General features: G+C 44.0%; 1 protein-coding gene across 7 annotated transcripts in view; it reads left to right on the top strand.

Moving 5' to 3' along the window:
- Positions 1-12,104, top strand: part of DDX42 (DEAD-box helicase 42) — a 22,473-nt gene continuing 10,369 nt past the window's right edge. For 4 of the 7 annotated variants that reach the window (XR_001332122.2, XR_001332123.2, XR_001332124.2 and 1 more), the window contains exons 1-15: positions 828-948; positions 1,882-2,118; positions 2,713-2,863; positions 3,461-3,522; positions 4,542-4,578; positions 6,003-6,152; positions 6,369-6,473; positions 7,023-7,142; positions 7,518-7,694; positions 8,183-8,311; positions 8,532-8,631; positions 8,836-8,883; positions 9,363-9,460; positions 10,332-10,608; positions 11,083-11,309. Coding sequence is in view for 4 of the 7 variants with exons in the window: in XM_088068129.1 (XP_087924255.1) it covers positions 860-948; positions 1,882-2,118; positions 2,713-2,863; positions 3,461-3,522; positions 4,542-4,578; positions 6,003-6,152; positions 6,369-6,473; positions 7,023-7,142; positions 7,518-7,694; positions 8,183-8,311; positions 8,532-8,631; positions 8,836-8,883; positions 9,363-9,460; positions 10,332-10,608; positions 11,083-11,309 (2,007 nt within the window). In the remaining 3 variants the exon portion in view is untranslated. Of the gene's footprint in view, positions 83-496; positions 562-827; positions 949-1,881; positions 2,119-2,712; positions 2,864-3,460; positions 3,523-4,541; positions 4,579-6,002; positions 6,153-6,368; positions 6,474-7,022; positions 7,143-7,517; positions 7,695-8,182; positions 8,312-8,531; positions 8,632-8,835; positions 8,884-9,362; positions 9,461-10,331; positions 10,609-11,082; positions 11,310-12,104 lie in introns of those variants that run through there. The other 3 variants (XM_014261044.2, XM_014261045.2, XM_088068131.1) reach the window with 3 other exon arrangements.

Here is a 12,104-nt window from a genome sequence, read left to right on the forward strand (position 1 = left end):
GTGCGAGGGCACGTCCCTGCGTCGCGGCTCCACCCCCGCCCCGGTAACCGGGGAAGTGGCGGCGGCGGCTGCGGGGCTGAGGGTGAGTGAGGGGGGCTGAGGGAACAGGACGGGGTCGGGCTGGGCAAGGCGGCGGATCTTCCCCCGCCGGCCTACGGCACCTCTCGCGGGCGGGACCCGCCGTAGCCGCGGCCTGGAGCGGGCGCGGGTAAGCCCGGGCCTGCCCCGCACAAAGGGCCCGCCCCGCACCGCCGTTCCGTGGGCGGGAAGGGCCCCGCGCAGGGCCCGGTGTTCCGGGACAGCGCCTGCCCGCGGCTTCTCCCCCTGCCGTGCCCTGGGGAGGGCGATCCCGGCGGGCGGGGGTCCCTCCGCCCTTCGCTCTTGGATCGGGAGCGGCTGAGGCGCATCGCGGCCGTGCCCGCGGATCTCGGGCGCCGCAGGCAGGGGCCGAGCCCCGCGAGTTTCCTCCCGCCGAGCGGCGGCCCCAGGGCAGCGAAGCCTCGGGAGTTTTCCTACGGTCTCTACGTCCTGTAGGAACCTCTCCCTCTTCACTCGCTGCTGGTGAGTGGGGCGAAGTGACCATGTTTTGTACTTTTGCTGCTTTTTGACCATAAAAAAGTGGTGCTCCTTATTTTTGGAGATAGGGGAAGGGGAGAAAAGGTGGATAAGTACATTGAGGAGGAATTCTTACAATGAGATTTTAACTTATGAGTTTTCAAAGATTCCCACTGTGTTGTCACGGCAGAAATGCAGTTCCACCTACTCACCCCTCTATTGCACATTTGGATCTCCCGGTGCCACGGCTCTGCAAGTGTAAAAGCTACAGGGTGTGTCAAGACAGGAGGGAAAACTGGACTCCATGGTCAGCTGCTGCCATGAACAGCAGTTTCCCCCGAAATCTACTGCTGAGCTTTGGTCTCGACTCGAGATTGAGCAAGCTCCAAGCTGGTAAATGTTCAGCACAGGGACTGGTTGCGCTATTTACCTTCAGGTTGTTTTGCAGTTGATTTTTTTGCCATTGAGTTCTGATCTCATTGAAGATTCTCAGTGTGAGGATTTGTTTAATTTGTTAAAGACTTGTGGCCTTTGGAGAGCTAATTATAATGCATTGGAAAGCAGTGGGTGTCTTGCTCTCTTTTCTGCCTTACAGGTATGATTTACTTGACCGTGCAGATAATTAAATGACTCAAGAATGGAAACTGTAAATTTTAATATATCAGTTCAGTCTTCATCTTAGAAAATCAAGTTCTGGGCAGACACTGTTATGTGGAGTGTTTAAAATACTGTTTGCAAAACAGAGATTTGAGAGCATATAAATATGTATAATATAGAGAGATCCTATGGCTGAAGATGCTGTCTTGAAAGGCAGAGGGAGTTGGATTTTGGCAGAGATGTGCCCGGGCTCACACGGAGTCTTGTGCTGCTCTGGGCCCGTTTCTCTGGAGCTTGCTGGGCTGCAGGAGTGAGGTATTGACGAGCCATGAAACACAGATGGGACAATGTGGACATGCAAAATATGAACTGAGCTGCCTTTTCATCTCTTGTTCCTCCTGATGTTCAGAGTTCTGGTCTTGGGTTTGTTTGTCCTGCAAACAGGACAGGTAACATCTTAAGTGTGTTTAAGTAATCCTTGGAGGACATGACCTGTTCTGGAAGACAACCACTTGCTTTTTATTCTGCTTTAGAATTGTGGATATGTTCATACTGACAAAAGAGCAGACCCCTATCCTTTTTGGGAAACAGATTAAACTCTTGTCACTCAGAGTTCCACAAGTCCCTGTGTCATGACTGAAGTGATCAACTAACAAGAAAAATCATGACAATTACCTATAACTGCCTGAAGCAGAAAGTGCATTAATTTGTCTTCTCCCATTTTAACAGGTATATTGGGGACATCATGAATTGGAATAAAGGTGGACCTGGTACAAAGAGAGGCTTTGGGTTTGGTGGATTTGCCATAACACCTGGCAAGAAAGAGGAGCCCAAGCTGTCTCAGCAGTCCCACAGTGCTTTTGGCACCGCTGGGTCCTCAGCAGCATTTGCAAAATCAGGGCCTCCTCAGTTGCCTTCCTTCTACAAAATTGGGTCAAAGCGAGCCAATTTTGATGAGGAGAATGCGTAAGTACAGTTACTTCTTGTGTTTATGTAGCTCTAGATTTGAATGTTTTTCTGAGATCGGGGAAGTATCTGTTACATTTATATAAATAAATGCATAATAATATATTTAGAAGACTATGAGATACTACAGTAGCCTGCAGAAGCTTTCCTCCTCCAGCTTTCCCCTCCCGAGAACATACTTTATTCACTCTGTGATGTTCTCAGAGTTGGAGCCAAGCAGGATAAATTTGGGTGCCTTTTGCACAGGAAAACGTTGATCTCCACAGTTCTTTACTAATCCTTCTCTTGGCTGCATAAATGTATAAATAAGGCTGAGAAAGTTGGGATTGTTCAGCCTGGGATAGTCTGGGGCTGACCTAATTGTGGCCTTCCAGTACCTGAAGGAAGCCTAGAAGAAAGATTCAGTTATATACCTATTTGCCCTGCCATCACTTTGAACTTTAAACAAGAATAATTGTAAATAAATAAATCTCAGCATCTTTTGTTGTGTCCATATTGAGTTCTGTTGTCCGTGTGGGTACCTTGACTCAACCAGAAACCATGAAAGACAGCACAGTGCTGTAAATGTGCTGACTGGGCTGGTTTTTTTTTCAGGTACTTTGAGGATGAGGAGGAAGATTCCAGCAATGTGGAATTGCCCTACATTCCCGCAGAGAATTCCCCCACTCGGCAGCAGTTCCATTCCAAGTCGGCAGACTCTGACAGCGATGATGATCCTCTGGAGGCATTCATGGCTGAAGTGGAGGCAAGAGCTGCTCAGGGAATGTTTATTCATTGCTGTGGCTGTACCTGTGTGCAGTCAGGGCCAGCAAATGTCACTCAGGGCTTTGGCAGCTGCAGTCAAAATGCCACTTAACTTTGGGGTTTATGTAGGATGATGTTAGTTAGACCTCAAAAGTGGATTAGATAGACAGAGAGTGGATATGACTTACAATAACTTAACTATTAAACTGCTTTGAGGATGTCAGAACAATACAACATAGAGCTCTGCTTGTCTCTGAATATCAAACTAAGGTTTTATGAGTTTTTCACTACCTACATGGAAATTGTTTGTATTTATGATGAGCTGTTTCTTAGCTACAGTTCTGTTATTAGTTGGATTCAGGAGGAATATGGAAAATTTATTTTTTCAATAACATTGTCACAAACTTAGAGTAGTATATAAATTCAAAGATACTAGTAGGAGAATTTATTTAGCATAATCAGATGCAGAACAAGACAAAGTTTAGTCCAGGAAGTGTTGTCTCTGTGACCTAATAATCTAATTATTCAGGAACATTTTTCCCTTCTATGTTTTACCATCTTGGTCCTTTTAACATGTGACAATTTTATGACCTGCTAGGATCAAGCTGCTCGAGACATGAAGAGACTTGAAGATAAAGACAAAGAAAAAAAGAACGTTAAGTAAGTTCTCTTTATCATTCCCATCCTGCCTGTGTCTTGTATGGTGCTCAGAGAATTCCAGTGCATTTTGTTGATGATGGCTGTTCATCAGACAGTATAATATATACCTAATAAACATCATTAACGTGTGCATGAGATCCTGTGGGTAATGATTTGTGCTGTAAAAATGGGATCATGGGGAAGAATCCATGGCAGTATCCTGTGGCAAACTGCAACACTGAGAGTTATCCTACGTGAGAAGCCTTTCTAGGCCACAGAAATGGGGGCAGCACATTGCACTCCTGCCACTTTCCAGATCAGCCTGGATAGTTTTTCTGCTTCCCACACCCTTGGAGAGACTAGAATGGTTTAGCTTAGAATTGCATGTATGTGAGCAAAATAACTCAGTGCTGCTGTATCTGGAGTACTGGAGACTCTTCTAAACTTGGACTAGGGTTTTAGACATTAAAAGCTGACAGATTAGGTAGCACATGACAATTTGTAATACTAAATGCGGAGTTTAAAACGGTTTAAATTCATGCAACCTATCTATTTGTTTTGACCAAAGAAAATAATGATGCTGTTGATTCTTGATAGAAATGTCAGATATATTGGTAGAAGTTACATTGCATGGGGTTGATCAGATTATACGTGGTCCTGACACAGAACACCAGATCCAAATCACCACCTGGGGAAGTTCTGAACTGGATTTGCACTTCCTGGCTCATATTCCTCTTCAGCTATGGGACTTCAGTAGCATCAAGAGCTTAGACCAGGATGATCTTTGATGTGGCTTCTGCTGGGACGATGGAACCCTAATCTTTCAGTCTCAGTTCTAGAAGTAAAGAGAAGTCTTTACAGGGTCACTGTAGTGGTTGGCACCAGATATGAAAACTCCATGGGCTGGGAATATAAATGTTGCAGAGTTGATAGTGTTGTGTCTTCCACAAAGTCTGGAGCTCAGCACTAACCAAATGAAACTCTTGAGCTGAGTCTGTGGAACACTTGCAGGGAAGTTTTTTCTCCGCTTGTTTTTCCAGGGGTATTCGAGATGACATTGAAGAGGAAGATGACCAAGTGAGTTCCTATGCAGTCTTTCTATCTTCTCTTTTGTTGTTTTGTATTTTTTAACTTTCCCTCTCCAAATATAACTGCTAGGGACAAACAAAATTCCAGTATTGTGTGCGGTATCCAGACAATTCAGCAGGAAGCTGTAGTGGTTACCCTGCTGTCTCTACCCTTCTAGGTGTTTTAAGAAGAATATTAGACAATTGCATTCATTGAAGAAGATTTTCTTCAGTCAGTTTGAACTTCAGCTTCCTGTATAGGTTGTTCAGTGTCTGAGGATCTGTGATTAGCACAGTCAGCTCCAGGGGACACCAGGGAGAGGCTGTTGGAGTGTGGAGACTCCTTTGCAGTGAATTGTGGGGTCTGTTGAGGGCAAGAATCAAGCTTTTTTGATCCCTATTTTCAGAGAAGCTCCAGTTCTCATTGAGGTTTATAAGCATCACTGTAGCAGAAGTAATAAAAAGACTTAATTTCAAAATGTACCTTCCTACTGAGTTGTAGTTACTAACTCTTGTGTTACTTGCATTAATGCAGAGCTTGGCAGGGTTGTCTGGCCTTGAGGCCTCTCCTTCCAGTGTGGTGAGTGTAGCCGTGCCAAAGTTTGAGCAGAGGTGGCTTTATGCTTGGGGGCAGCTGCTGTTCAGGTGTATTTATTGTGTGCACAGCTCTGTGACTGAGGGATAACTGGCCAGGAAGACAGAAAAGCCAGATGAGTATATATGTATATTTGTAACTGAGCCTTGCTTTACAAATCTGATCTTAAATATTTGCTTCAAGTCAAGTGAGACTGGTGTTTTCTCTATGAGCAAGTCTCACACTGGCATGCCAGTGAGAATCTGAGAGACACAAACATCTTGGTGAGGTGGCACATGACAGGATGACAACGTCTTAACTTGGGCTTGTCTTGAAGGACTCTTCTGAAATACTTTATTTCACATTTGTTGTTGACTCTCTCAATGGAAATAGGTATATTTTCATTTCCTAAAGTCTAGTTAGGGGAAGTGAAGGAACTATCTTTGGCATAACGTGTTTAAAAAAATCAACGTCATTGGTTTAGTAACAATGTATTTTCTGGTTAGAAACCTACAGTGTTTTGTGCTTTGTTCATGTGGAAATAAGAATAGATCCTTCTGTTGTTAAATATAACAAGACTTTGTAGAAGGAGCTGTTAAGCAGACACAAGAGAAGTTTGATTTTCGGGAGCATTTTGTGGTGTAGCTGGCACTGGAGTTGTTTCTTTCATTTGTACTTCCTGTCCTTCAGGATGTGTCTGCTGGTGTTTATTAGAAGAATCAATTCTAGTGAATGTAGTTACCTTTTTCCTCAGTGGTGGGTGTGAAATCAAACAGCCACTTAGCACACATGTCACATCAACAAACAGTAGTACTTTTGCTTACTATTGTATGTGAGTTTGCTGATCTGTTTTGCTGCAGGAAGCGTATTTTCGCTACATGGCTGAAAACCCCACTGCTGGTGTGGTGCAAGAGGAGGAAGAGGATAACCTGGAGTATGATAGTGATGGGAATCCGATTGCACCGTCCAAAAAAATCATTGATCCTCTTCCACCTATTGACCATTCAGAGGTAGGAGGGAATTCTGTTCTGTTTGAGGCATTCCAGAAAGCAGGAGTGCCCCTGTGAGGAGGCCCCTGTAATATTTCAGTGTTTTCTTAGGTAAGTCATATTAAAGCTCTTGAAATGACTTCATTTAAGCAAGTGTTCTGGCAGACAATTGAGAACTTGAGAAAAAAAGGAATCTTGAGTGTGGACTAACTGAGTAATTAATTAATTACATCGCAGATTGAATACCCACCGTTTGAGAAAAACTTCTATGATGAACATGAGGAGATCACCAGCCTGACCCCTCAGCAAGTGGTGGAGTTACGGCATAAGCTGAATCTCCGGGTAAGCTGGGCACCAAAGTGCCCTCCCAGCAGCTTTTAACTCCCTTTCATTTGTGGACTGTCTTAGTTTGAATGAAGATTTTCACTCCAGCTTTTGAATCCAAGCCTCTCAAACACCTGCAGTGACGTTGATTTCTTGGAATTCTGCTATGGATTTGTGAAAGTGGGCAGTGCAGAATGCTACTTGGACTAAAGACCTCCAGAACTAGGAGTCAGAACTGGAAATAGATGCAGAAATTAGTTCTTTGCCATTTGTGACATGCTAGTGGGGTGACCTTCTGTGAAGGGAATTATTTGGGGTGGAACACCAGTTAGACACAAGGAGGTAAAAACAACTTTTAGTAGCTCATGGTGGTTGACAGATAATTAAGTTTTTATACTCAAAAGTCTTATTTACACAACACATCTGGAATTTGCACCCAATTAAATTGAATGTCCAGTTAAAAAGTAAAGTTATATTTCAGAGGCAGAGAGACCTTTTTTCTTTTTACAGATTGCTCTTTGTTTTTCTCTCCCTGTTCATGAGCAAAGATCTTTTTCTCTTTCCAAGGTCTCCGGGGCTGCTCCTCCAAGGCCTGGCAGTAGTTTTGCTCATTTTGGGTTTGATGAGCAACTTATGCACCAGATTAGGAAATCTGAATATACCCAACCCACTCCAATACAATGTCAGGTGAGTATTGTTACTTCTCAGTCTTGAAAAGAACACATACAAAGCTCCCTCATCCACAGGAGGATGTGACAAATTCAATTCTAGTTGCCTACAGAGTGGTTTTTTCTACAAAAATAGCTTTTATGCTTTTTAAATAGAAGTTTACCCACTTTTTTTTTCTTGTTAAATGAAAAATTAATATGTCCATATTCCTTTTTCGTTGTTTTTTTTTTGGTGAATGAAAAACAAGTGATGCCTCTTGCCTGGAGAAATGTATGAGAAGTTCAGGGGTTTTTTGTTGCAGGCTTTCCTCGTTACCTGAGTTTTCCTGTACTGTCTAGCACAAGGATGGGCCACGATGGGCATAATGTGGGCTTGGAATCTCCTCGTTTTTAGGGTGTTCCAGTGGCACTAAGTGGCAGAGACATGATTGGGATAGCCAAGACTGGAAGTGGGAAGACAGCTGCCTTCATCTGGCCAATGCTGATCCACATCATGGATCAGAAGGAGCTGGAGCCAGGGGATGGTCCCATTGCAGTGATCGTCTGCCCGACCAGGGAGCTCTGCCAGCAGGTAGGTGTGTAGCATCCCTGTGTGTGCCAGCCAGTCTGCGTGGAGGAGAAGGCAAAATTCTTGGCAAAAATTATTAGAGAACCTCAGGAAAGTATTTGAAAAAACTACTTTGTGCATGAGTAACCTGGCTCCAGCTCACAGCTCTTTCCTACCATTGTTTTCTTGAAGGATCATGACAAACCTAAAATTTCAAATTTTTGCACAGTGCTCCTATATTATTTTTAGATATAAGAGTGCTGTGGATGCAATGTGACAAATTGTATGTGCAAAAGGATAGAGCCTCCAGGTTAAATTATTGTTGGATACATAAACAGGTTTCTCAAGTTACTGGAAGTTATCCACACGTGTCAAAGTATTCACCCCTGAGGAGTTCAGAATCATTTCATGAAGTTGGTAGCTGAAGAGTGTGTTTCAGGAGACGTGCTGCATTTCCAGTGTAGGTGTTTTGTCTCAGAGCTGTCTGTGCTGTGTTTGTGTCACACCCTCAGATCCACTCCGAGTGCAAGCGCTTTGGCAAGGCCTATAACCTGCGCTCCGTGGCCGTGTACGGAGGAGGGAGCATGTGGGAGCAAGCCAAGGCCCTGCAGGAGGGGGCAGAGATCGTGGTCTGCACACCAGTAAGTACCTGTGTGCACCAAAACCAGGGTTTTGCACTGCTCAGCTTGAAAAAAATTGTAAGAATCTGTTCCTATGACATGAATATTGACACTAGACTGAAGCCTTGAGATGTTTTCTGTTGTAAGTCTCTGGTAAGTCAGGATTAAAAGCAACTAGGGGGTTGTATATATTAACATGTTTTTGAAGGTGCTTTAAAAACTTGGAGTTTTTTCTTACTAGGGTCGTTTGATTGATCATGTGAAAAAGAAAGCTACAAACCTGCAGAGAGTCACTTACCTTGTGTTTGATGAAGCTGACAGAATGTTTGATATGGGGTTTGGTACGTATTGAAACAAAGTCACTATTTTGGAAAGCAGCGGTGCCCAGTCGCAGTTTAGGGGGTCTGTAAAATTAAATAGTGAGTGAGAAGCACTCATTCTTTCTGTGGTTATATGTTAAATAAAGCAATGAAACTGCATTTTGACTGAATTTTTCTAAATAATGAGTGTACAGGGTTGATTAGAGCATTTCTTCTCCTTTGCAGAATATCAGGTCAGATCAATTGCAAGCCACGTACGTCCTGACAGACAGAGTGAGTAAACAGTGAGTCTGGAACAGAGCTTGGATTTCCAGTTCTGGACACAGCCACGCCAGGATACTTGTGCCAAAGTCCACTGGTGTTATTCTCAGTGTGGGCTGTTGGGAGGGAGCAGTTGTGACATGTGGGCATTCAGCTCATCTCTCCATAATCCCTCCACTGACTGCACTCAGAGCAAAGATGATTAGCTGAATTCATGTTCATATGCCTTGAAATTCAGTGTTCCAAGCTGCCGTGAGAGAAAGTTCACAGCAGCTCCCTGTATTATCAATATTTCAGATGCCAGGAAATGTGTTTCCACTTTGTGGTATTCTAACGGTGGTTGGTAATTTCCATTAGAACCCATAAAACCTCAGCTTCAGTTCACTGATACTCAGAAATCCAGGGCCTCCTTCTCAACATCTGTGCAGTGTTTTCACAGTTCTGAAAGGAAGTTTCTAACTCAAGGAGTTTGAAGCCTGTTTCTCTTCCAGCCCTCTTGTTCAGTGCCACGTTCCGTAAGAAGATTGAGAAATTGGCCCGGGATATTCTGATCGACCCAATTCGGGTTGTGCAAGGAGACATTGGAGAGGTAATTCCATGATACTTGTGAGACAGAGCCAGGAATTGTTCTGTTTCTGTTCTCTGAAATTTAAGTTAAACTACAAAAATCATCATTTATAGTTAGTTTTAAATAATTTGTGCTTAGCAAACATAGAAAATTTTGTGGGTTTCTATTTTTATCTTACTGACCTTTCCACAAACAAATATTCCTGTACTGGGAGGTTTCATTGAGCAGTAGAACATTAAAGCAGTAGTTGATTTTTGTTATTAGGCTGAATCAATGGTTGTATATTTTAGTTTTGTCTCAAAAACATAAACGAAGCCATTGCAATTTCTGCAGTGAAGAATTTGAAACTTAAAATCTCCGTCCTGTGGTTTACATGGGAATGTTGATGCTGGACTTGCTTGACAGTGACAGCTGAGCTATCAGTAGGCTGGGGATCTGGTAGGAAGCTGATGAAGTGGGCAGATGTAAACTTGCTGGGAAGAAACTTTGCTAATAATATATTGAAACTGTTGAGAAATTTCACAAGATGCCTTCAGAACATTCTTCTTTTAACCAGTTCTCTGTATTTTTTTGTGTTTACGTCTTTAATTACAAAAAAATGACTGCCTGAAACCCCTTCTTTCTGGGAAAATTTTTCCTTGATTTTCCTTAAGGAAAGCACCAGGTTTCCCAGCTCAATCACAGGGCCTCTATTCATTGATCTAAACTATTACTGTGTGGTGGGAGCATCATCCTTGAAAAACTATTAAAATGTGTAAAAATTAAATCATTCAGAGAAGCTTGCAGGCAATGCTGTAAGCTGCCCTGCACTGTATTACTTGTGACGCAGAATGTTTGGGAAGTCAGTGTATTCTTCCCACCTTCCTGACTTTGAGGACATTTCTCCTCTTAGGCAAATGAAGATGTCACTCAGATTGTGGAGATTTTCCCCTCTGGGCCCAGCAAGTGGAACTGGCTGACGCGGCGCCTTGTGGAGTTCACATCCTCCGGGAGCGTCCTCCTCTTTGTCACCAAGAAAGCCAACGCAGAGGAGCTGGCCAATAACCTCAAGCAGGAGGATCATAACCTGGGGCTGCTTCATGGAGACATGGACCAGAGTGAGAGGAATAAAGTCATTTCGGAATTTAAGAAAAAGGGGATCCCCATCCTGGTAGCTACTGATGTGGCAGGTACGTGACCTTCTGGAAAGCAGCTCAGGCAAGCTGTGGGTATCAACAGAAAGGCAAACATGTTTCAGTGCAAGGCAACCAGGTTGACATCTGCACCTGCAGGACACTGTTCCAGGTGCTTTTCAGAACCATGGAATATCCTGAGCTGGAAGGGACCCACAGGGATCATGGACCCTGACTCCTGGCCCTGCAGACATCCCCAAGAGTCACACTATGTGCCTGTGCAGTATATGGCATTGGCAAAGGGGGTTATTTTTAGTCTCTTAATGATGCCTGAATTACAGCCTGACATTTTTTAATGTACAGAAAGTATATACAGAATATACAGAAAGCTGTGTCTTAAGGAAGTGGTTGCTGTTCATTCATCAGCTGACATTCCTTTTGCTCAGAGCAGCGTGATACCCTGGTACCAGAGGAATTGCTTTGAGTGGATTGGGATAATGACACTTCCCACCACGTTGCTCTTTCTTCCAGCTCGAGGGTTGGATATCCCTTCCATCAAGACTGTCATCAACTACGACGTGGCTCGGGACATAGACACCCACACGCATCGGATCGGCCGCACCGGCCGTGCGGGGGAGAAGGGAGTGGCCTATACCCTGCTGACCCCCAAGGACAGCAACTTCGCTGGGGACCTTGTCAGAAACCTGGAGGGTGCCAACCAGCACGTTTCCAAAGAGCTGCTGGATTTGGCAATGCAGGTATGAACCAGCAAAACTTGAGACAAGAAAGTTTCACTCCAGATTCAGCACAAAATCAGCCAGCCCACATTGCTGGCTCCATCATGTGTTAGCAGTGACCTTTTGGGGATCTGTCCTGGTTTAAAGTAGGTGTCCTAGTGTTTTTAATGGCCTTTGAAAGAATCCATGAAGATTTTGGAACACAGTATGTGATCTATTTTGGGGCCAAGCACTGCCTAGGAAATTAGGAGCTGTAATCTGCTGATGTCAGCAGAGCATTCCAGTGTCTCTTTACAGTCAGATTTATAGCAGGCACCTGGCAGATGCAGCTTAGTTGAAAGCTAAACTAGAAAACAATTACAGGGACATTTCCTCTGTGAAGGGGTTGTTGCTTGATCATTCCATCTGGTTGGCAGTGCTCTCAGGCAGGTTTGCTATATATAGGTGTGACAGGTAATTGCAGCAATTGCACTTGTGCCACTGAACTTATCAAGTCTTTAATTTCTTGTCTTTTGCTGCCTGTATAGCTGCAGGAGAGTCCAGCCTTTTTGGCAGCTCCCAGATTCAGAGATGGATTAGCAGGCCTGTGGATACATTAGCAAGCAGCTTAGACAGCAGCTGCCAAAAGTAAATACTTTTTCTGACACAGGCAGCATTTTCAGAAGGGGCAGAATTAGTGAGGCAGAGTTCCCCTCACTGCCTTGAGAGGAGCATGTGGAAGCAACTGACTGACTCACATTGGGAGAAACCGTAGGGCATAAAAAGAGGTGCAGCCAACTATTATTTAAACACCTGGAAACAGCAGGTCTGATTGGG

Source organism: Pseudopodoces humilis, chromosome 29 (genome assembly GCF_049639895.1).
Source record: "Pseudopodoces humilis isolate 2021_Gansu_Grassland_sample_001 chromosome 29, ASM4963989v1, whole genome shotgun sequence".
NCBI classification, from domain to species: domain Eukaryota; kingdom Metazoa; phylum Chordata; class Aves; order Passeriformes; family Paridae; genus Pseudopodoces; species Pseudopodoces humilis.